The following is a 26,235-nucleotide window of genomic DNA, read 5'->3' as shown; positions in this document are numbered from 1 at the left end:
ATTATCATCACAGAAAATAATGCTATTTTAAAAACTTTAACACAGACTATTTTCTCGCTTGATAATATAGAATTAAACATACACATACGAATACAAATTATTATTTGAGTTTTATTCAATTGAACAAAAATTATTGTTACGACGATTCGTAAAAATGTATGCAACACTATGCTAAATTCATTTCTAATGAAAACATGAATATTAAACTTGACGAGAAAAATCATGCATCGAATTGCATTTCACAAATAAATTCATCATTCTCTTGTTAATTGTAATTACGCTTCTATACGACTCTGTACAAATATTAATGAAGTGAAAAGATAAACGTGACATAAATATAAATTGTTTGTATGTACGACAAATGTATACATTATTAGACTATTTAAGTCTGCATCAGCTTGCCGCCAGGTTTCCTAATCAGTCCCTTTTTTTTTCAAATAGCTATAATAACAATAAAAAATAAAATAATCTGTATTGTAAAATGCTCAGTGCATTGATTTTATTTTATTGCAACATATTTCATCTCTTCATTTCTACCAGAAGTGTCTTGTTTTGTTTCTGTCAGTCAACTTCCTTCGTTAATTTCTTTTTTAACTTTATCATTGCTTTCCGCAGCAACGTCTTTTACAGTATCCATATCAGAATTCGATATTTTATTTGTATCATCATCTGATTCTTTACTACCATATAATTCAGGATAATCTGACATACATATTTGCATAGTTGTAAATTGCTCACGACAATCAGCACCTTTTGGATCAGCAGTAGAATAATGGAAACATGAAAAAGCTTCACGGAATTCTAAACCGCAAGGACCAGTTGCCATTCCACCTAAACAGGGACAATTCCAATTAATTTCCCCATTAGGTAATATCAATCCAGGACTTGGTTCTGGTTCTGGAAGCTCGATCGTACAAGGCGTTGCGTGATCTTCTTTAGATGCAAAAATAATAGTATCTTTACCATTTTGACTAATCAGAGGCATGATGGTAAACTAAAAATAAAATAAAAAATACATATAAGATTGAACAATTAAATATTATTATACAATCTATAGAAATTTGTTTATTCCAAAATAAAAATGATAATAAAATTCACCTTATATATATATATATATATATATATATATGGAAAATTTTTTTAAATATACTTACTTTATTAATAACACAATAGAATTTAATGTAATTCGTGTGATGTCGTCTTGAAATATTAGTCCGTATATTTAAACTATACTTCAACAATCGTTTTACGATAGAAAACCTTGCATGAAAATAATTTCTATTTCAATAAATAAATATATATATATATTATAATATTACATTACAAAGTTTCTTTCACGATTTTGGACTTTAATCAAGTCTTCAAGTTTATATAATACTTTTCTTCGAGTATACAAAATTTGTTATTGCAGTCCACAATTCTGGCAGTTTACTGGAAAAAAAAAACAAAAAACAAAGAATAACTTAATATTACATATATTATATATTCCCCAGATAACAAATGAACGTAAAATAACTGTCAATGTTGATTAAGAAATAAATTATTTAATAGAGAGGTTAAGTTAAAGGAATATTCAAAGAAGTTATTACATGTTTAAAAGTACTAACAGAAAAGCGTATAAATAATACATATTACACAGACAGGTTTTCAGCAACTCGTACACTTACTACTTTATACTTTAACGAGAATAATTAAACGTGTTAATTCAGGAGCTCTTAGTACCCTGAAGCAATTCTTGCGGCATGGATCATGCTTCCATATAATCTTATCAGCCGGTACCTAGCTCATCTTTAGGTGTCATTTACAAGAAAAGAATTATATAGTTCCTATCACTAAAGGCCGTGTTACACCACAAAAACAGTTATACATACGTGTTATATAAATGTAACTAGAAAAAGATCTATAAAAGTTATAAATGATTCTTCATTATCTTCTTTATAATCTTCCTTTTAAAAATGTATCATATGAAGATATAAAAATAAGAATTCCGTTTACAATACACAAACCAATTATATTGAAATGTAAAAAAACTGAAATCTGCAATACTTATGTAATCTAACATCGAAGTGTTCTATTTACCCACATATCTAGTTAAATCTGATTGGTGCGTTGAATTGGACAAATTGGACAAGTTCTACGCATGTTCAAAATGAACCAATCATTACTATTCTATCGTTGCTGCAAGTTGTCACTTGATCCAAAGAGCAGCACCAGTCTAATTGACAGCTAGAGCTTCGTTTTTCGAAAAAATGGGGGCTCCACTAGTCAAAAAATTGCATACGAAGTACAATCAATTGCAGAAGCTTTAGAATTGCTTAGATTTTGCTATTGACGATGCAATTTAAGCATACGTCACTAATGAACGAATAATATTCTTTCTTTTATTCACATTAAAACGATGTACAGTCATTTCTATTTTACGAAATAATCGTTTAATCAATTAACTATCAAATATCTTTATAATCATGACATTTCCTACACGGAAATATAATATTCACATCAAAAGCCCAAACCCTCTCATTTTTTCATTATTTGTAAATAGTATTCTTATATAACAAGAATTTTCAACATTTCATAGACATTTGTTAAATATTATTATATCACTAGTGTTAACTTAATTATTTCATTTTATTAAATATAGTATCATTCTAGTCCTTCACCTCTTTTATTATTTAACTTTTGAATAATTACCTTTTCTACTGTTTTTATCTCTATAATTTATGATGTCGAAAAAAGTCATATTGTCAAAGTATGAATTCAACTAACGTTATATGTATATCTTCGTTACGTAATATAAAACCTTTAATAAAATAGAATTATATTATTATTCTCGATCATTTAAATACTTTTATACTTTTCTTTTTTTTTCTCTGTCTCTCTGTTTCCGTGAAATCCTTTTGCTTACATAAAAACTAACAATAGGATTAAGTCGACTTTAGCAAAGGCTTTACCGATTCCAAGGACTAATTAGACCGTCCCGACTACCACGTGTTGTATCATAGTCGACGCATAATTGCCACTGTAAATGCACAAGAAGAAATAACACGATGGGATGGATATATATATATATATATATATATATATATATATATATATTCCATTCCATCGCCGAATAATCTCTCGAATTCGAAAGTACCCCCTATTATGTTATAAACTTCGTTTTAATGCTATAACATGCTACTGTACTTACCCCATCCATTTAATCGATACTCCGAAGGAGGTAAAAAAGGGGGAAAAAGGAAAAAAAAAGAGGAACGGAAAAAATTCTCACTTCGATGAGAAACGTTAGACATCAATTTCCGCTTTTACCAAGGTGATGACGATGAACGGGTATTTTTTTCTTTTTTTTTTTTTTTAAATACGTCTAGTAAATAATATGGTAATAAAACGTCTTTTCGTCGAAAATCATCGTACAATGTGGTATTTCAATTTATGGACGATATATATATATATATGCGTAGATTAAAAAAAGTAGGTCCTTTTTAGAAAAATTGCATTAACATGAAATATAAATATATTTGGGTGGTATTGTACAATCAGTGATTCGTTCGTTATATACAAGAATTATGTACATTCCGAACACTATACTCTCGTCGAAATACTTTGCTCGCTAAAGTGACATGCACGCACACACACACACACACATACACGCACGCACACGTTTAATCAGCCAAGAAGACTGGTCGATCGTCCATCATCATACTCATCCATTCATTAATATTCGCGCATTCATTCATCCATAAATTGGTGATTCGTACGTCTCTATATTTTTCTTGTTATGTATTATGGGCTTTTCTTTTCTTTATTCACGTTCTCTCAGTGAAGTTGCTCGTTTCCTCTTTCTCTCTCTTTTTTTTTCCTTTTATTTTTATTTTTTTTTATTTTTGTTGCTTTTTAACCTTATGTTCGATTCGCAATTATTAGGACAATTCCTCCCTACAGAAATACAATACGTCTTTCGCGAGTTTAACAGTCAGCCTAAGCAGATTTTTGATCGTACTTTATTATTATTATTATTATTATTATTAATAATATTTTATTTTAATATTATTCATTATTATTATGTTGTATTATTATTATTATTATTATTAATATTATCAATATTAATATTAATATTAATATTATTGTTGTTTATTACTATTATTATTATTTTTATTAATATTATTAATATTATTAATATTATTGTTATTATTTTATTATTGTTATTATTATTTAGTTATTACAGGACTACTTCTCCGTGTTACAAACCATAACGAGGTATCGTACTTTAGACTTCACGACTACAGTTAGAGAATAAGCGTAGAAATGTATCACACTAGAGACTTGTACATTATCTTAACTGCATTAGGTATGTTCATTTTTTATTTTATTTTATTTTATTTTATTTATATTTATATTTTATTTAATTTTCTTTTTTCTTTTTTCTTTTTTTATTATTTTTTTGTTTCCTTTATACAGCACAGTAATTGGTTGGCTAGCTTCGACCCTATTTCATCGAAATTTCCACATTGCCCTTTCGAAAAAACAGAGAAGACGTAGAATTCGTATAAAACGCAATCATGATTTTGGCAATTACCTTCAGAGAGAGCTCGAGGAGAGTCGATCCCGAAACGTTTCGAAACTATAATCAAGAGCTGGCAACGGAATGGTAATTAGCTTACCGACCTTAAAAAAGAATTCTAATTTTGTGAGAGATTCTATCGTTAGGGTGGAGAAGAAAGAGGCTAGCAGATGGCGTTTTAAATTATATATCATCTTATTTCGCGAATCCGAGTTCTCGTCTCAACGCGGAAACGAACTTAAGAAAATGATGAAATTCAAAAAAGAATTCTGTGTCCGACAGAAGATGAGACTTTAATATTGTAGAAAACTTGACTAGAATAATAAGAAAATAAAATGTTTTAAATGTGCCTCCATCATCATCATCATCATTATCATCATCATCATCATCATCATCATTATCATTTTAAATAAATATTATGATAAAGTAAGACCAAAATGATGTGAATAATAATGAGAAAGAAAACAAGTATGGTTAGATGAGAAACATTATCTTTGTTAAATTTCATTGTTAAATTTCGAAGAGACTTTAAAGAGTACAAAAACAAAACAAAAAAAGAAAGAGAGACGAAAAGAATAGCAAAGGATAGAATAGAATAGAACAGAACTGAACTGAACAGAATAGAATAGAATAGAATAGAATAGAATAGAAAAGAAAAAGGAGTTGTGGGTCAGAGGGAAAAAGAAGAAGAAGAGAAGAGAAGAAGAAGAAGAAGACATCTAGGACCCACGTAATTGCGGCAACTCGAGGAAGAGAGAAGTGCCTCGATATCGTCGCACTGTCGAGGAGAAATAGGAGGCCTAAAGAGGGCAGAGAGCCTCCTCGTAACAACTCTAGCGGAAAGGGGGCTGACGAGCGGTTCTGCTCCCAATCGGCCGAAGGACAAAGCAAGGGAAAGAGAAAAAGAGAGAGAGGGAGAGAGAATGCATCCAGAACCTGCCATGAAAACTGACAAGGTGGGAACTACTTATTCAGGAATTAACAATAGGACAAAGGACATAACGAAGAGAATCGAAATTTCGTACTAAACGAATGAAGGCTGCTGCTGCTACTGCTCTCTCTCTCTCTCTTTCTCTCATACTCTTTCTCTCTCCCTTTTCTCTTGTCCCTTCTTATTCTTTCTGAACTAAGCATAACTTTAAAATATTGAACAAAAAATAAAAAAGGGAGAATAATAAATATGAATAAGAGGATTTATAGGAAAGAGAGGGGGGAAATTCAAATACAAAACTGAATAGTTTTAAGAGAAAATGTAAAAGGCTCTGGGAGTAAGACGTTATTCTTGTTTTTTTATGGATAAAAATCAAATCAAGTCAAATGAAAGAACATAAACGTGATAAACGTGATAAAAAGAGGAATAATGAAACGGATGGTAAAACTGCCAGCAGTACGGCATTCGATGACGGAAAATTGCATTCTTCCTGGCAATGGTTAAAACGGGAAGCGATAGAACCCGTATGTGGTAGACACACGTATCTCTCTCTCTCTCTCTCTCTCTCTCTCTCTCTCTCTTTTCACCCTGTCTGCGTGTCGCGAGGGTGGAAGTGCGGAGAGAAGCGTCGAGGTTGTCAAACCGTAGGGTAGACGGAATCGATTGACCGGAGTTGAAGAGGAGGGCAGGAGGGGAGAGAGATAGAGATACAGATAGATAGATAACAAGAGGAAGAGAGAGAGAGAGATAGACAGAGAGAAAGTTAATTCTGGCCTGGGTTCGATCTTTACAAGAATATCTAAATTTTAATGATTTAACTAAAAAGAGATTGGACTTGAGATAAATTCGTGAAAACGTATTAGGAATTGCGTTAAACAATGATTTCAGTAATTTTCTTTAAACTGATAACAACAAAGTTTTTGGCCCAGTACACATTTGAATGGAACGAGGGAATGAGGGGAGGGAATTATTATATTATGGTAGATGTACCGATGGCCTCATTGTATTAGATAACATAACGAAAGTTTGTTATTACATGGAATGATAAAAAAAAGATCTTAAAGGAAGGAGAGAAAAAAGAAAAATGAAATAAATATAACATGAATAGTTTTAAGAATCATGTCAGCCAGAAAGGACATTGAGAACATCGAATTGGAGTATACGGGATGATAATATGTGGGCAACGTACTCACAATCAGTAATCTGAAATGGATGTTGGCAGAGGCCTGGGGATTACGCGAAATAATCGTAACCGGTGGTGGTGGTGGTGGTGGTGGTGGTGATGCACATTTCGAGTTTGAAACTCAACTCGGCTTGGCTTGGTTCAGCTCAGCTCGCTCGGCTCGTTCGCTCACTCGTTCGTTCGCTCCAGGGGCGTATTCGGCTGTCCCGTTTCGTGCTCGACTTTTGCTGTAGTAATTTTTGCCAGGTTGTTGCGAGGAAAGGATCGATCGTGCTTCGAGAGTCGTCGAAGCGGAGATGGCAGAGAGAGAGAGAGAGAGAGAGAGCCGGGGCGTGGTCCATCGTTTCGAACGATGCCTCCTGGCTCGACCATAACCCGCAATACCCTAGTTACCATGGCTCGGCACAGACTACTACCCCGTGTGTTCTGCTACTACGATGCTTTGGTTATCTCTCTGACACTATCTCTCACACACTCCCTCTGTTACACTCTCTCTATCTCTCTCTCTCTCTCTTTCCTTTTTCCTCGACTCGTTGGTTCTGTTTTTCGATCTCTTGGGTCCTCTTTACACACGGAGAGAGAAGAAAATACGCCGGCAGCTGTTACCAAAATCTGATCCCGAATCCCTACTTCGTGAGACTGCACAAGGGCGCATAATAAATTTTGCCTCAGTAGCAATAATAATAGTAACAGTAGTAGTAGTAGTAGTAGTAGTAGTAGTAGTGGTAGTTGTTGTAACTTCACTTAAAAGAACCATAGCAAAAGCAACTGACTTAAGTGGTATAGAGACCCTCTCTTTAAAAAAATATATATGAGCTGTGCCGACTATGAACCATTGTCCTACGTATTTGACGAAGAAAAAGAAAAAAAAATTTATATATGAGGGAAAGAAACTCCGCTTCAAAAGTATTGCTCGAATGCGGAAAGATGGCTAAACTCTTACTCATCGTCTCTCGTCGCAAAAATCTTTATGTATATATATATACATTGAACTGAAAAACCTTAGAGTACAATAGGACGTCTTAAGAAAGGCGAATCGACAGTACGTTTCCTGCTGCGATTAGACCCCGGTTTCGATCATTTATTATAATTTGCTTTTGAAAAACGATTTTGCTTTAGCCTCCTCCTCCTCCTCCTCCTTTTCTCCTCCTCTTTCTCCTCCTCCCATTTCTCATCAGCTTTACCTGCCTGTATAAACTTCGAAGCTGCCTCTTTTCGACTCTCCTCCACACGGCGGGTCTGTTCAGCCGCCCGCCCCTTTTTAGCGTATACGCGAAAAAGAAAAGAATAAAGAGAGAGGAGAGAGAGAGAAAAAGCTTTGGCTCATTCCTGAGCATACTCTCTCTCTTCCTCTTTCTTTTTCTTTTTCTCTTTCAATCTTTCACTACCTACCAAAGGCAATATCCCTCTTCCTCCTCCACCTCGTCCTCCATTTTCACCTCTCTAAGTTAACGTCATCCAGGCCCGTAGTTCTTTTCCGTGTCCTCCTCAGTCTCTAACGTCTAAACGTCTTTCTACTGCTTTTCCTGAACTCAGGGTTTGGGTGGTGGATTGGTTGTTGTTGATAGTGGTGATGGTGGTATTCGTTCGATGGTGGGTCCTCTCTCTCTCTTTCTCAGTTCCACAGAAAAAGCCGTAGGTATATCTTTTACGAGCTTAGCTGCTATAAAAGCCGTAGGAGTTCGTCCGTCTCTCGATTAACTCTCACGGAGTAAGTATGGATCGTGTTTCGAACTGCTCTACGATCCTTTTTTTTTTTTTTTTTTTTTTTTTTTTATTGTCGTATATTCTCTTCGAGCCCGTATAATACGCGAGAAACGCCGAATGGGTACACACACGGTGGTTGAGTTGTACCGTGTGCTGGTGGTGGTAGTGGTCTCTCTCTCCTTCGGGACGCAATCCAGTCGTCGTCGAATCGATATATGTATATCGTGCTCTGTTGTTGCGTCTTCTACGAGAACGGGGACTTACGCGATTATCTTTATCCTTAATTCTTTCTCATACTCTCCTCATACGTATTAACGTATATATATATATATATATACTTACTTACTTATTTACTTACACACGCATACGCATACGCATACAGACAGACAGGCACACATACTCATACGCAAATTCTTCTTTTTACGTGTAGGAATAATTCATTCGGAATATTTAGAGAACGGGAGCGTACGATCTCTTGGCCGTCCAATTGCGTTCGCAACGTGTCTTTTTAAAATAAACCATTCACGAGGTCGAAGGTCTTTTCACGAATAATAATCGTTCTCGATTCTTCAATTCTTTTGGACTTTACAACACACATCGTCTCTCTCTCTCTCTCTCTCTCTTTCTCTCTCCCTTTTTTATTACGTCATCCGAATCGAGTAAAATAACAATGCGTTACGAATCCCATGCATGCGTTCGAAGAAAAATCGTTTAACGTGCTACCCTCGCTCACCCGCCCGCCTGCTGCTACAATCCCCACCCATCTCTTCTAACCATCGAATTTATCCGAAGAATATAAATTATTCGATTTTTTGAAAAACTTTATCGATTTATACAATCGGGGATCATCATCATCATCTTCCGATCGTGTTTTTACTCGAACGATTGTCGATAACTCGAATAATCATTTTCGCAATCGAGAATAGGAAGAAATCAATTTCAATTTCGATTACGAGTATAAAGAACACTCGAAACGTGTGTTTTCGAGCACGACGATAGTTCGAGAGTAATAATTTTTTTCTTTTTTCTTTTTTTTTTCTTTTATGTCATAATCGTGATCATACTTCTTATAGTAATTGTCATTACTATTATTATTATTATCATCATCATCATCATCGTCATTATCATCATTATCATTCGTCATCGTCGTCGTGGTTATTATTGTTATTATAGTTATAATAATTATTATTAATATTATTAGTATTATTAATATTATTAGTATTATTATTACTATTATTATTATTAATATTATCATCATCATCATCATCATCATCATCATCATCTTCATCATCATCGTCGTAATCATCATCATAATAATCATTATCATCATTATCATTACTATTATTTATTATTATTATCATCGATACTTATCGCGAGAACGATCGTTGCGAACGAATTGTCCATGGAATTTCGAATGCATTATTCGAATGGCCTGTTGTGATCAATAAGCACGCGTACACTTGTGCATCGATTAATTGATCGATCGATCGATCCCTTCTCATTTTTTCTATTTTTTTCTTTCTCTCTTTCTCTTTCTCTCTCACTCAAACATTCGCAAATTTTATCATCTTCGAGGATACGCTATATCTCGTTCGAATATTAGGATTAAAGGCGATACGATTAGGAACGAACTTCATTCTGATTTCCATTAACTATGATTTTTTTATCTCTCTCTTTCTCTCTCACACTCGTATATCTGCACACAAACATACACGCACACACATGGTCACGCAGTTTACAGATTTTCTCGTAGAAATCACTCGCGGAGCCAAAAGGAAAATTCTTTTCTCTTTCTTTCATTCCTTTTTTTTCTTTTTTCTTTTTTTTTCTTTTTTTAATGTAGTTTCTTAATGAAGAAAAAAGAAAGGAAAAGAAAAAAAAAAACCTAAAAAGATTGGATCTACGTTCTTGGGATAAATCAAGAAGAAGGGTCTGACGATGACACTAATGATGATCCCCTATGATCGTCGTTTTTCTATCTCTTTCTTCATTCAAAATGAACACGCAAAATAAAATTAATAAAAAAAGATAAAAAAAAAAACACAACAAAAAATGCGTATATTACATTTAATTTTACATTTAATTAGGAACGTTAATGTGCCATCGTCAGGTCTACTACTACTACTACTACTATTACTACTTATTCACTTCGTGACGTATCCCACTTTTGACAGGTGAACTTATCCAAGTTCCCAATTTCATATTTTAATTATATTCTCTTTCCTATCCCCCCTTCCCCCTTTTTCTTTTTCTTTTTGGCTTTCCCGTTGGCTCGTTTTTTTAACTTGTTTTTTTTTTCGTTTTTTTTTTTCTACATCATTTCACATCATTCGGAAAAGTATTCATCGCTAATACATACAATTTTTATCTTTTCTTAATAAATCCTCAGCCTTACTATTTTTTGTTTGTTTTTATTTTCAGTTTTATAGTCCCAACCCCCTTCCTCTCCCCTCCCCTCCCCTCCCCTCCCCTCCTATCCCCAACTCCTCCCTCTCATTTTTCCTGCCATTTTTTTGTTTATTCTTTCCTTCATTTTCAACTATATATCAGTCATTAGCGAATGCGCTAAAGCGTTTATAATTACAATAATGAAAATCATAATAATGATAAGTATAATGATATAATAATAATAATAATAATAATAATAATAATAATAATAATAATAATAATAATAAGAATAAGAATAATAATTTAATCAATAGTATTTGAGGCAGTTTATGTCATCATTATCTTTTTACTCTCACCTCAGTTATTTCTTCATTTTCATCTTTATATTTATGTTTATCATTATCATTATTTATTTTCTTCATCATCATCATCATCATCATCATCATAATCATTATCATCATCATTTACTTCTTCATCATCTTATTATTTTTCTTAATATGAATTTTAAGGCCGAGTTAAATAGTCATAGCAAATTCTATTCGAAGGAGATACGTGTTATCGCATAGTACTCGTCACGATTCGCATAACGAAACGTACGCAAAAGGGGATAGCTGGCTGGCTGGCTGGCGGCTTTGGCAAAAAGGGTGGATGAGGGGATGATATTAAAAAAGCCAAGGGAGGCGACCGTGGAGAATCGTTCTCTTTTCAACGCACGCACGCACGCATGCATGCACGCACACACACTCACATAAGTAAAATACATAGAGACGAATCTCGTATCATGTGAGTTAGGTTCTCTTCACGAGATACGAATCGTGAATGTTCTCTATCTTTCTCCTTTCTCTCTCTCTCTCTCTCTCTCTTTCTCTCTCTCTTTCTCTTTCTACCTACCCTCACAATCTATCTTTCTTTTTATTCGAATTTTTCTTTTTTCTTTTTCTTTTTCCAGTCTACGTCCAGTACGTTCACGAGTCACGTAGAACGCGAACGATAATCGAGGGTTACATGCTATAGTTTCGATCGGGTAGACGTAAAGTATAGAGGAGGTAGAAGAGAAAGGAAATTCTTTTTTTCTTTTTTTTTTCATAATAATTTCAGTAGATACTCTTCAATGATTCTTTTCTTCTCTTTTCTTTTTTTTTTTTTTTTACACAGAATATGATTAGACAGATTATGAATTTTCTCTTTTTTACGGTATAGTCATAAACTGTACGTATACTACCTGAAAATATTATAACATTGATTATTATTATTATTATTATTATTATTGTTACTGTTATTGTAAAATTTCATAAATCATTTTCATTCGAGAAGAGAAAAAGAAGAGAGAAAGATAGGGGAAGAGGGGTGGGCAATGAGAGTGAGAGAGAGAGAGGCAGGGATAAATCTAGGGTCCATTTTCTTTTTTCTTATTGTAAATCGAATAGAAATTTGGCGAGCACAAAAGAAATTCGACGAATAATGGCGAACAAAGAGAGAAATGGGTTTCTCGTCGTTTCGTTGATCAGTAATGGGACGAGAAGTTTAATAAAGTAGGAACGATCGTTTATTGGCACACTTCTTTTTTTTTTTTTGCAGGAAAAAATTTACACATTTTCCTGACATGGAGATTTATACAGTTAATGTGAAAGTGTTTAATGATATCACATTGACTCACGTCGATGATGATGATAATAATTGTATTATAAAAAAGCATAAATAAAAGAAATCTTTTTATTGTGAATAATCACAATAGTTAGTTGCACATATATATATATATATATATATATGCGTTTATTTAGTAGCTATATATATATATTTTTTTTCCATTCAAGTATGTACAGAGTCTATGGGTATTTCGGTTTTCTTTTGTGTTCGCCAAAGATCAAACAATAAAATATAACTTTTAAAATCGCAGGTAGGAAGAAAGAAAGGAAGGATCGTATTTCAGATATTAAGGTACTCCTGTAGCTTTCTTTAAGTCAAAGATTAGGACAAAAAAATGTTTCGAAAACGATTTGGACGCGTGATAATGTTCGTTAGTGTTAACGATGATTCCCCTCGAAAAAGGTCTTTTATACACAGTTGGTGGGAAAATAAAGGTAGCTTTTTGATTATATGGATGACAATTATGGTTCGAGTGTAATGCAACGTTTCGAATTGAAACTTTGTGAAAATAAAAATAAAATGAAATAAAATGTAAATAAAAAAAGGTTTGTAATTAGGTAGGGTAACAAGAAAGTGTCGTTGAAAATATTTCAAGAAATCAAATACGATGACGATGATAATATATCTAAGCAATTTGAGAAAAAGTCGATACATTCGAATGATACGTTCTCAAATACAATCCACGATACCAATATGTGTCTATATATATATATATAAAGTGGGTTAGAGGAAAGGGTGTAGGAGAATCGAGACGTGTAAATTTTTCAAAGGTAAGGAAGAAGAATCGTAGTTTGATCCAAGGAAGACTATGTATATGTCTCGTGATATTAGAAAAGAAGGTGCATCGTAACGAGACTTCTTCGGATGAATGTGGATGAACGAGATAAAAAGAAAGAATGAAAGATAGAGAAGAATAAAAAGAGGTCGATTGAAATCTGGGTCAAAGTTTGCGATACAACAGACGAAACCTTTTTCTAGGATAAAGGTTGAAAAACTTCTCTTTTAGATATAAAATGAACGCACTTTAAATGGAATTCATTCGTCAACTTTGAGAAAATAAAAATACATCGATATATACATTTCAATAAAAAGGATGAATAATTTATTTAAAAAAAAAAAAAAAAAAAAAAAACAACGATACCTTTATATTCAAGTGATTAAGATCGAGATAAATAAATTAATAATAATTTTGTTTTATACTATGACTCATAGAAAAAGGAAAACTTTAAAATATAGAAGTGTCGTAAATATTGTGAATCGTTAGAAAAGTAATTTCGTTTTTCTTTATGAAAATGAAAGACGATATTTTTGTATGTTCATCTTTGAGATTGAAACCTAAAGCGTTTCAAATCATCGTAAATAAATCGAATTTAATAAATTTCATCTCTCAAAATAATTTCACTAGTTCTTATTCGTCGACTTGCATAATTTAAAATCACTTTATTGTATTTTCATCAATTTTAACTTGCTTTCCAAAACTTGGTGCATCTTCAACAACAAAATTTCCTGATTGAATTTTTGCAAACCAATTTTAACATTGGTGTTATATCTATACTTCTTCTCTATATACATAAGACAATTTTTTTCTAGCTTAAACAGCACTTTTACTTTTTCGAAAATGGTGCTTTTCACTTTTCATATTTGAAAGTGTTATCAATAAAAAAACTATTGCGTAGAATCAATCGAACTTTTTTTACAAGCAAACCTTGTTATATCAGTTGTCAATATATATAATGATAACGCGACTTAAGTGTAAAGTTGATTATGAAAGAGACGAAATAAATGTATAAACCACCATATATAATTATCGATATTACGAATGTTGGGTTTGTTTTTTTTCATCAAAATTTAATAGTTGGAACCCATAGTACATATACTGACATGGATTCATTGATAAATGCACTTCGGGATAGAGAGAGAGAGAAAGAGAGACTAATGCAAATAACATTGAACATTTTGAGAAAATATAACGCAAGCGATAAAAATATAAAATATTGCATTGAATCGGTAAACGATATTCTCGAAAGCGTTGAAAACGAAGTTGGAGGACACGCGTGTTGCTGCTGTCCCCTTTGGATAACGGATGTGGGTTTGTTACGCGTGCGTACCACCGTGACGTCGTCATAGTCATCGTCATCGTCTATGTCGTCGTTGTCGTCCGTTGTTGTTGGTTGGTTGGTTGGTTGTTCGTCGTGTACATCGTGTAAGTTAAAATGAGTCAAAGAAAGATAGAAAACGTCGAAGTAAAGAGGAATAGAGAAAGAGTGAGGAAGAAGGAGGTGGAGGAGTAGGAGGAGTAGAAGGTGGAGGTGGAGGCACATATCTTTAAGGCAAAATACAAGGCACGACATACACGGCGATGACTTTGCGGAAAGGCTTGAGAAGCCATTATTATCGTCATATTCGAAGTTACTCGAACATGTCTTTTGACAAACTCTCAAAGAGACTGACTTGGAACGTAAAAGCAATAGAGAAAGAGAAAAATAAAACAAAGTGGCTGGTAGCTTAGAAAAAAAAAAATAAAATAAAAATAAAATGAAAAGAGATAAGAGAGAGATAAATGAATAAGTTGAAAGCAGATCGTTTGAGAAATAGAGAAAGAGATAGTTATAGAGGTAGATAGAGATAAAGGATAGATAGAGAAAGAGAAAGAACAACGTTTGACCGTGGCGCATAATAATTCAAGAATTTCCGAAATGGCATTCCGAAAGCAAGTAGGGGAGCACCCTGTATGCATAACGACGTCGACCCACTGCGTACCATTATCGACGGAACACAGTGGAGAGCCCTGTTCTGTTCTTTGGGATAACTGATATGCTATACTATACACCATCTCACCGTCCAAAAATTGTCTACTCTTCGTATTTTGACAAAAGTCAAAAGCTTGTGGGAACCTGGCCTTTTCTTTTTCCCTTCTTTTATTAGATCTCAAATATAATTCCAAATTAGTCATTAATTTCCTCTTTTTTTTTCTTTTCTCTTATAACAATAAAGTAAAAGTTTATTCTTTCTCTAATTTAATATTTTAAAATTGGGTTATATATACTAGAATATATAATTATCTACTTGTTTTAAAATGACTTTTAAAAATACGTATTAAGAATGTATTATTAGAAGAGACGTTTTTAATCTATTCACAAACGAATTTGTAAATATTCTAAAAAAAGTTTTTTCTTTCCTTAAATAACAAGATATAAAGAAAGTAAGAAATAGAGTAGGACAGAAAGAGAATGGTGGGAGAGAAAGAAAGATAAAGCGATCGAAGAAATTACGTTACGACCTTAACTGAGAATCAACTTTTCCATGACGTAATATGTGTAACGGATAGAACGATTTTTATTAGTTATCGATCGTATTAGGTAAGTACGGAAATAGAGAAAGATGGTAGTGGTAGTGGTGGTGGTAGTGTGGTGTACACCGTTCACTGATCGCATATATATACATATATATATATATCGATTTGTCAATTGATATTCGGTAAGCTAGATGATGACGAGAAAGGTAACCAATGTCGGGAAGGAAAGTTTCTCTACCTACGATAAATTCGAAACGTTAGAATTGTGAAGTAGAATACTCGAAAACGCGAATGATTTTATGAACGCCCTCGTCGTTCATTCCTCTTTCGTAGTCCCTGTATATATATATTTTGTCGTCCCTTCGCTAACTGTTCCTTCTCTCCCTTCTCTTCCTCTTCATTCTTTTTATTTTTCCACGAGGGCTAGAAGAGAACGAGCACACACGTTGGTTGTATAAAATGAACGAAGGGAGAGTAAAACCCACCATTGTCGTTTCCAGAAGATAGTACCGGTTGTTGGCCAGCTCAGTCCTGAGAACGAAAGTGTACAAAAGAGAAAGAAAGAAAGAAAGAGAGAGAGAAAGAAAGAATTTCATGTTGGCATGACATATGGATGAAGAAGATCCGACATGTTCGAAGACTCAACGTCCACGTATTTTATTCGTAAATTCTTCGAACACGAAAGAGAAAGAGAGAAAGAGAGAAAGAGAGAGGACTACGAATGATATCGCATTATTATCCAGGTTTGTAGTATACATAGGGTTAACAGAAAAAAAAATCACGATTTGCAAAACTCCAAAGATTGTATGGTTAATCATCTCTGTCCTCAATATCATTTTTATTTTTTTTTTTATCAGAAGACAGGGAATTTTTTATTTGTAAAAATATTCGTGTTAATGTATAATCTTAAATAAAAAAAAAGACTAATTATATATAATAATTAATTATTTCCTTTTTAATATTAATAATATAAATTAGAGTAACATAAAAAATAAAAGAAACCAATTAAATTTCATTTATAAGAATAATATAATAGATCAATTTAATATCTATATATATATATCTATCTATCTATATACACACACAAGTAAAACTTAAAATATAATATGTACAATCTATACAAGAGAGAAACAACATAAAAGAAAAAGTAAGAGACAAAGTAAGATCCAATGTACGATATCAAATATATTATTATAAAATAGTATATATATATATATACGTTCGATCGTTCCAAGTGAAATTTCATAGTGATTATCGGGCGTATCCTTTCGAAGGGAAGCGAAATTTTTTTTCATGACGATACCACCTTCCTTCTTTCTTCGAGGCTTTTTAACATCGACCGCCGGCCACCACCACCACCACCATGGGTTTCGAATAACGTGCAACGTCAGCGTTCGCAAACTGAAATAATTATGCCCGGTGTCCGACGGCGCTTTTCCACGCTTCGAACGACGAGATGGATAGAAAGAGAGGTGGTGAGGCGAGCTGAGGGGGAGGAAGAGAAAGAGAGAGAGAGAGAGAGAGAGACTCGTTCCCTACGGACGAGCAAAAACAGCAGGACGGAAATGCTACGCCACGTGAAAGATAGACAGAGACAGACACAGTCAGACAGAGAACGAAAAAGAGAGAAAGAGAGAGAGAGAGAGAGTCAGCCGAGGGTAAGTGCCAGGAACGAAATGCTTTTCGACGGAGGCGTAGCGTCTAATTTCGAGACCAGCCGCAAAAACTCATTACGGTTCTCCGCGTACATCACGTCGCTACGACTTGACTCGCCCCGCTTACTTTGTAACGATCTTAAGCTATTACTATCTCTCTCTCTCTCTCTCTCTCTCTCTCTCACTCTCTATCTATCTATGTGTATGTCTATCTATCCGTCAGTATGTTTCTCAAAAACGATAGCAAACCAAACGAAAATTTGCTAACGTAAAGTCAACTCTTACGAAGCTAACATTTCATAAACGTTAAACCCACTTCTTACATATATCTGTATAGCAAAGCAGAAAAAAAGAGAGAGAGAGAAGGTGGGTGGGAGAAAGGGAGGAGAGAGAGAGAGAGAGGAAGAAAGTATAAGCGAAAGAGATAGTAGACTTGAAACTCGAAAACGATGACGAAGATGGTTATGCAGAGTCTTCATCGTTGAATTCTAAGAAAAAGAAAGAGAGAGAGAGGGAACCCGTTGTGTGGGCTCTTATTCACGTTTTGTAAAGAGGCAAAGTCGAGGTCACGACCCACTGTGAAACCTTTGCGAACAACAAACGTCTATTCTTCTACGTACGTTAGATATATCAATGTATATATATATATATATATATAAAAACATGCATATACATGTATGCGTATATACATAAATACATACGTACATACGTGGAATAATACACAGTTACTCTCTTAATTGCCTAATGTCGACGTCATATTATATAACGAGTTCAACGGGGGTTTCAACGAGATACGATAATGCTCGCTCCCTCTTCCTTCTTCCATCGTCGAGTAAATGTCGGCGGACGAACGTTTAACCTCGGCCATCCCGTTCGATTTCGAACAGGAAATGCATCCCTCCGTTACGATCGGCTTGTTAAAAAAAGAAACAGGAAAAAATATAAAGAAAAATAAAACAAACCGGGTTAGATATACAAGTAGTAGTTTCCCGTATAATGGGGGTGTTCAAATAATAGATAAGAACGATGTTCTCTTTGTTCAATCTATTTCTGTTTCCTTCTCTCTCTCTCTCTCTCTCTCTCTCTCTTAATCCTATTATTGTTAATTATTATACGTATTATCTTGATACAATTGAATAAAAGATTTCATCCTATAATTCTCTCTCTCTCTCTCTATCTATCTTTCTCTCTTCCTTTCTTTATGATTCGATCTGCATGCACGTGACTATTCTCGAACACGCACCAAGCTGCAACAGCACACGATTCCAATATACCCCGTGATGTAACAACAATATTCCTTCTCTCATGTTTCTAAGACTGCAAATCCCGATTCGTGCCTTGTCGCGTGATTCGCAATAACAAAAAAATAAAAAACCATATCGTATAGCTTGCTTTTAACAAATTTACTTTTAAAATTCCACACACTCTTTAATATTAAGCCATGTGCGAGGAAAATTATTTTTAAAAATAGATTTAAAAATAAAGAGGAGAATAATAATAATAATAATAATAAAACAGAAATATCACAAAAGGAGTCGAATTATTCTCTTCTTTCATTCTCCTCTTTACCCAATAAATTTTCATTTCAATATATTCACTAGCATGTTATACGTCAAATGTTTTACGTAGAAAAGGCCTAGATCTCTAACTGAAATCTTCGATGGAATCAACACACGAACAACGATCTAGAACGTGGAGCAGCATGACTCTAGCGAGAAGAGACTACTTTTATATGTATATGTATGCATATAGAGACGTATATTGTACATATATACATTACATACATACATAGGAGGAGGTTGAATGAAATTACAGTCACGTCTCTACCGCGCTACTCTTGTAACCTCTCGAAGTTTACACAACGTTAGATGTCCTCCTCTTTACAGCACCAACCCCTCCAACCAACTTGAATTCCTTCTACAAAGCGGACCTTGTTCAGCTCGCGTATACCGCAGAAATTCCATGCCGTCTATGGAAACGTTCTATCTCTCTCTCTCTCTCTCTCTCTCTTTCTTTTCACTTCTCTTCTCTTCTTTTTCCCTTCTCATATTTTTATTTAATTTTGTTCTATTTTTGTTTTTGGAGTTTTCTTTTTTGTTGCTCTTTATTTTTTATTCATTTTATACCTTCTCTTTTACTTTCAACGTCACACATTCCTCTCTCGCGAATTGGAGGGGAAAACGAAATTTTAAAGCACGTTCGACAAAAATTCGATTCGGGATTGATTAAATAAACTAAATATTCCGTGTCGAGATATAAATAATAACGATAAAATTAATCAAATATTATACAATATATATATATATATATAAAAAAGAAAAGTACACCATCGGATACGAGATTCCGTTTTTTTCTTTTTTATAATCATTGATAAGTTCGTAGAAAACGTGAAGCCAGTGAAAACGTAATAGATCCGAGAAAAAAAAAGTTTCTCACCAGCGTTACCACTACCAACTACCGCCCACCCACCAATACCATGTGTTTTACCGAGTTTTACGAAGTCGGCACGCGCACATACACACATTACCCATAGATAAACATACACGAAGTTAAGAAGAGTAGTACGTATATAACGATCGATAAAGTACCGCTCTGATCGAGCAAAAACCAAACTGTTGACGACAGACAAACAGGCAGATAGATAGAACGAGTAAAAGAAAAAGAGAAAGACAAGCAAACGGAAACGGCGTTGCGTTGTGCGTTGATACGCAGGAGTATGTCTCGAATAGCAAAAAGAATATAATACGCGCTGTCACGTTTCTTATCCTGAAAGGCAAAAGAGAGACAGACAGACAGACCCCCGGTGCCGCGCAAGTGTGCAAGGAGGATGCGGATTGGTGTTTTTGGAATACAAAGTTGTTGCATATGCCAGGGTCTGGGTTCGGGAAGCTCTGGGTTTCGTCAGGGGTTTCGTTTTTGATCAAATTCTCTCTTTACTCTATCTAAATATGTCTTTCTCTCTCTTTCTGCCTAAACGTGTCTCTATCTTCAGTCAGCCTGAATGTTCCTGTCTGTCTGAATTCGTCTATCTCGCTCATTCTATCTGCATCAATAATGTATCTCTCTCTTTCTTTCTTTCAACCACACCCCCATCTCTCCATCTCACTATCCTTCCTGTCGGGGCCCGGTATATTCCCTCTCTTTCTCTCGTCTGGTTTCGCCTCGGCTCAGCCATACCGCCAGTGCGGTCGTGCGGTCACGTTGATCGATCGTTACCGTGTAACGAAATACGGTCCCCGCCATCCGTTTCTCCTTGAGCGCGCTCTTTGAAAAAGGGCGCAGGACGGAGGGAAGAAGAAGAAGAAAAGAAACAAAAAAATAATGAAAGAATGAAAGAAAGAAGACGAAGAAGAAGAAGAAGAAGAAAAAGAGATAGCTGAAGAAGAGCATAAGGAAGAAGTAGGAGAAGGATAAGAAGAAGGAAGAGGAGGAGGAGGAGGAAGAGGAGGAGGAGCAAGAGAAGCAAGAGAAGCGAGAGGAGCAGGAACAGCAGGAGAATGAGGAGGAGGTGGTGGTGGTGGTGGTGGAGGAAGAAATCCAAGACCGTCTCGGCTTTCTAGGGAGATACGTCGTCTTGGTAGAACGAGGAGAACGGATAAGGATGCCTGCGGGCGTACCTACTGACTGCTGCGACGTTCCACCGGCGCAGTCGCGGTCCTTTTCGTCTCCTATCTCTCTCTCTTTCTTACTTTCTGTCTGAGTTTCTGAGTTCCTTTCTTTCTTTCTTTCTTTCCTTCCTTCCTTCCTATACTATTATACAAGCTTATTTCTATCTCCTAGAAATCTTCTATCTGTCTTTTTTTCTCTTACTGGCTAAAAATCGAACGGCACACGTCAAGAAAAGAAGCCCGACTTTTAGTTCTTCCTTCCTCCACCTTCTTCTTCCATCTATCTCTACTCCTTCCTTCCCCCACCCTACTCCTAACCAACCTCCTCACCGCCCTAATCTAGCATGATCGATTCCTAGAAACCGATCGAAGAATTCTGAAAGTTGCTTTAGTAGCATGTTTAGAACTCACGCGTTCTATCTTCATTTCGCAATCCTCTTTTATATTTTTCTCTAGTTCTTTGAAAATTATATTGTAGTTTCTTTTATTTATAAGATTGCTATTATTTAACGTGTTTCTTCGTTAACTACGGTCAATTTCAATTATAATACATGTTGATTAAAATATTGTAAATTATTAAATACGATCTTTTGTACATATATATACATATATATGAGTCAGTTGAAAATTGATAGAATCTTTGAACGAAGGAAGGAATCTCAATTCTTTTCTTTTTTTCAAAAGACTTTGTCGGTGATTTAAATTGAAACGGGGAAAAAAAAGGAAATAGAAGGAGAAAGGAAGAAAAGAGAAGGTTCAGAATTTCATCGAGGACGACGACAGTAGAAGGGACGAACGAGCGCGATCATCATTTCTCTGTGCGAAAGTAGACCGAGCGAAATCCGGTGGAAATACTGCCTAAGCCATGGAAATCGATACGGTTACACGATTACCGTGTTCGCGGAACGACGAGGATATTCGTCGTCGGTCTTCGGCCGTGACGGCACGTCGAATTTCAAAGCGGATAACACACACACACACGCGCGCGCACACACACAGCCAGAACGAAGAGAGATGTGTATATGTATAGGCGGGGTGGAGGGAGGGGGGCCGCGAGCTAAAAGCTCTTGCCAAAGAGATTCAACGAGAATTCTCTTTCCTAAGGTCTCTTTTCTTTCATTCCCTCTTCCTCTTTCTTGTGCAAACAGCATCTTCCAAGTACCTGAGCCATGCCAATAGAGAACGATGATGTTTAAAAAGAAAAAAAGAGAGAGAAAGAAAGAGAAAAAGACTGCAGGTGGATGGAAACGTTCGATCCACACAGGGTCAACCATTTCAGCTGTCTCTCGCTATAACACATTCTGTCTCTTTCTTTTCTTTTTCTTTTTTCCTTTTTTTTTCTCTTTTTAACATTTTCGAGGACATTTACACTACACGTCATCTTTTTTCCGTCTACCCGGTCGACCATTACCAGCTGTTGTGAGCTTAAGCTCTCCGTCCTGGAAAATTACAACGAGATACGGAATATAAGGTTGACAAGGGTGAAACGTTAAGGAGGGTGGGAATATGACGAGGGTTGGGTCTTCTTCTGAAGTAGGAGGAGGAGTAGGGACAACTTTGTGATTACCTTTTCACGATACCGGAATGAAGAGGTTAGAGGCGTCAAAAGGAGAGATCGATTCTCCGAATGAACGACGCATTGGCTGATCAGAGAAGCCGTTCTCGATTGTCTAGCTTTGGGGTAGGAGAGCGTGATAACCGGGCGTCTCGTAGAAGCCCGCCGCTTGAAGGGCATGCAATGAGGTCGCGTGATGCCTATGTATCGCACCGGCGTACACGCTAGAAACGGCACTGGACGTTACGCCGTTGGAAGCACTGATGGTGGACGAGTTTATGGAAGAGGAAGAAGAGGAAGCCTGCTGCCCGAGATGCGACGTTGTTCGCGATAATAATGTCGAGGTTGGTCGCCTGTAAGGATGATGCGCTAGGACGGACGCCGTAACTGAACGATGATGACTCGATGAGTTCGAGCTAGTCGATACGCTATACGCTTGTTGATAACTTGGCCGTAGGATACCGGATACCGAAGTGGTCGTTGACGTGGCAGACGAAGAGGAGGAACTTCTGTCGCTTTGGTGAGGTTGCTGTTGATGAAGTTGATGCGTAGTACGATGATGATGATGCTGTTGTTGTTGTTGTTGTTGTTGTTGTTGTTGCTGCTGCTGCTGCTGCTGTTGTTGCTGTTGTTGTTGTTGGACCTGCTGTTGTTGTTGTTGCTGTCGATGCTGATGGTTATGGGCTCGCATCGCCCGGAAGTAGTGTTGATAAATACCTGATATAACTGCCTTTTCGTCGGCAGAAATGAGGTCGGAAGCCGAAGTTGTCGGCGTAATCGAATTTTGAGATTGCTGCTGCTGCTGTTGTTGTTGTTGTTGCTGTTGTTGTTGGACCTGCTGTTGCTGCTGCTGTTGTTGTTGTTGCTGTTGTTGTTGTTGCTGTTGGTGCAGCGGATGAGTTGGATGTGTTCGATGCTGAGTATGATGAAGCGTGTGTTGCTGTTGTTGCTGCTGCTGATGTTGGTGGCGTCGTTGCTGTTGTTGTTGTTGAGCCTGTTGTTGAGAAACCGCAGCAGCGGCATTAAGAGCGGCTCGATAGGAGGCAGCCACGGCAACTGAAGACATCTGGCCGTTGGTCGAGGATATAAGGCTTGTCCCGAGAGCCTCGGTGCTCGGTGCGACCATCGCGGCGGTACATGCAGAACTCGAGGAAACGGTGGAGGTAGAAACGGATGATACGACGGTAGCTGGTACTGCTACTGCTGAGGCAACCGCAGCGACTGCCGAAGTCGCTGAAGAGGCGGTGGTACGCCTAGAGATCCTTCTCGAGGAAGAAGAGGAGGATATCGAGTGGGTGTTCGTTGGTGGTGGTAGATTGTTGACGAAAGGACTTCTTCTTTCTCGTTCGGCTCGTCGATAATAGCAGGGGTGTATCATGAGCAAGGGCTCGCCACCACCGGGCGGTGGCTTCGCTTGGCTCGGTAGCTCGTACTCGACGCTGCAATCGACGTGAAGTGGTTGGGAATAGTCCTTGTAATCCTTGTAAGTGGTTACTGCTGCAGCCGTCGCCGCGGTGCCGGTACCACCGCTTGCAGCGGCCGGGTTCGAGCCGGGTCCGTTGGCGGCAGCAGCAGCAGCAGCAGCTGCGGCTACGGCATCAAGAATACCGCTTGAGCCGGCCGGTAGAACCGTCTGCCCGGGCGTACCGCAATTCGAATTAACGGCATGATGATGGTGATGATGATGATGATGGTGATGATGGTGATGACCGTGGCCATGCATCGTCGTACCACCTACCACCGATTCTTTTTCGTAGCAGGCGGCGGCCATCTTGAAAAGAGGGAGATAGAGAGAAGGATATTCCTATCTGAAGGAGCAGGAGGAGGCTAGAAAATATATATATATATATAATAATAATATATATATATATATAATAGGGGAATAGGACAATGCGCGGTCGCGCGTCCTTTTTCTCGTCTTTGCTCGCTATGCTCTCATCGTGTCAACGACGAACGATACTTCGTCTTTTCTCTTCTCTCTTTTTCCTTTCCTCTCTTCCTCTTCCGATGTCACCTTCCGCGCGTAGTCCACCGAGGCACCCACAAAGGCACCCTCCGCCCACGCGGCCTGCCTAATCCTCGCGGAATCGTCGTGGCCGTAACGATTACGATTACAACGACGACTACAAAGCCAACGACGAAGACGACGACAACGACGACGACGACAATGCCGAGGTTCCTTTAGGCGAAAAATTTGAAGTAATTTCAAATCTTGTTCCTTTGGCTCTTTCTTTCTTTCGTCTGTCAGGATGCACTCGAATGCAACAATGATGATGACAACGATTGAGGATGTCAACGATGACAACGACGGCGTAGACGACAGCAAAGTCGGATCTATGTCACGTCAGGAGGGTGATACCCAAGGGTTGGACCAACAACTTATATCCAACTCCGAGGAAAGCCCTCCTCCTCGTGAGAAGTTAGTTTTACCAAGTCGTCGTGGGTACATGCGTTATCGCATATTCGACAAAAAAAAATTCGCGTTCCGAAGGAGAGAACCAACGAGAAAGTGAGCCTATCTCTATCTCTCTTCGGTCCTTTCCTCTTTGCCTCGCCCACCGGCAATCCAACGTCACGTTCTTACGTTTTCCTCTTCCTTCTCTTCTCCTTCTCCACCTCTTCCTTTTCTTCTTTCTCCTCCTTCTCCTTTCTTCTAAAACTCTTTCTCCCTCTGACGTTTTCTCCTTTTCTCTTAAAGGGACCCTTCACCGTTTTCGTCCAGACGAAAGCTTTGTACGAGCCTCAAGCATCTCGTCTTCCTTCGTCTTTGTCCTCGCGAAAGATCGTTCTCTCTCTCTCTTTCTCTCTCTATCTCTCTACCTCTCTTTCTCTTTCGCTCTTGATCCCTCTCTCTCTCTCTCTTTCTGAGTATAAAACTACACACGGCGCAGCGCTGTTCCTTCCGCCGGCTGATTCCCACGGCTCTTCGACGAAACGTTTTATCCGTCGGCGCGGTCCGTCGCGACGACGTCGGCCGACCTTCGACGAGACGAACCGAGAGGAAAGACGAGACGAATAGGGCGTAGCGTTCGTTTACGCGAGGGGGCGATCGTGCGCGCGTCTTCCTTCGCGATGCGACCGTATTATCGACGATGCTTGCGGACCCATTAAACCGCCCTTCTTTCTTTCTTTCTTCTTGCCTTTCTTCCTTTCTTTCTTCCCTTTCTTTAAAAAACTTCCTTGCCTTTTAAACTTATCCGTTTCGTTGCGTTATGACAACGACTGACATTGATAAGGGACAATGTCCTATGATGATAACCGTTCTTCTTGTTGTTGTTATATCTTTATTATTGATATTAATTTTTGAAAATTTCTTTTTCTTTCCGAATTTACTTGAACGTTAAAAATGACGTTGAAACCGTCGCGTTACGTCGTCGTCGTCTCGTCGTTACTCGGCTATTGTCGTTTTGCACGCACACGCACACACACGCACACGACGTAATAACACATAGAGGCACACATAGAAGCACTCTCCCGCATGTGACAGCGCGTAAACGCGGCTGTGAACGATGTCAAACATCCGTCTCTTTTCATGTGTCAGCACGATGCTCCCGTTCATCCACCACAATCGTCACGCGCTGACTGCCATCCTACGACTGAGGGACGTGGTCTTTCTGAACCCATGCCATTGATACTATACCCCCTATCTTTTTGCAACGCCCTCTTTCTTCCCTCGATATACTCTCTCGCCTATATTCGCAAATT

General features: G+C 37.1%; 2 protein-coding genes across 3 annotated transcripts; both read right to left on the bottom strand.

Moving 5' to 3' along the window:
* Positions 1-468: 468 nt before the first annotated feature.
* Positions 469-1,811, bottom strand: LOC107070431 (mitochondrial intermembrane space import and assembly protein 40-B). Of its 2 annotated transcripts, none has more exons than XM_015328637.2 (3): positions 1,668-1,811; positions 1,155-1,431; positions 469-994 (listed from the first exon to the last, which is right to left on the bottom strand). In XM_015328637.2, the coding sequence occupies exon 3, from the start codon at positions 983-985 to the stop codon at positions 566-568; it is 420 nt and encodes a 139-aa protein (XP_015184123.1). In that variant the 5' UTR covers positions 986-994; positions 1,155-1,431; positions 1,668-1,811; the 3' UTR covers positions 469-565. The 2 variants fall into 2 exon arrangements, with proteins under 2 accessions (XP_015184123.1, XP_015184122.1); XM_015328636.2 differs by having other exon boundaries at positions 1,608-1,773.
* Positions 1,812-3,496: 1,685 nt separating this feature from the next.
* On the bottom strand, positions 3,497-26,128 carry LOC107070450 (uncharacterized). The gene has a single exon (XM_015328680.2). It carries the CDS (start codon positions 24,299-24,301, stop codon positions 22,646-22,648), a length of 1,656 nt encoding a protein of 551 aa, XP_015184166.2. The 5' UTR covers positions 24,302-26,128; the 3' UTR covers positions 3,497-22,645.
* Positions 26,129-26,235: the final 107 nt, after the last annotated feature.

Source organism: Polistes dominula, unplaced genomic scaffold (assembly GCF_049000335.1).
Source record: "Polistes dominula isolate Pdom_NZ unplaced genomic scaffold, Pdom_raw_medaka contig_28, whole genome shotgun sequence".
Classification (NCBI taxonomy): Eukaryota; Metazoa; Arthropoda; class Insecta; order Hymenoptera; family Vespidae; genus Polistes; species Polistes dominula.
This window is presented reverse-complemented; position numbering and strand designations above follow the sequence as displayed.

Bases quoted from the DNA above. Each gene is read 5' to 3' on its own strand.
- LOC107070431 (XM_015328637.2), bottom strand. From the start codon at position 985: ATGCCTCTGATTAGTCAAAATGGTAAAGATACTATTATTTTTGCATCT.
- LOC107070450 (XM_015328680.2), bottom strand. From the start codon at position 24,301: ATGGCCGCCGCCTGCTACGAAAAAGAATCGGTGGTAGGTGGTACGACG.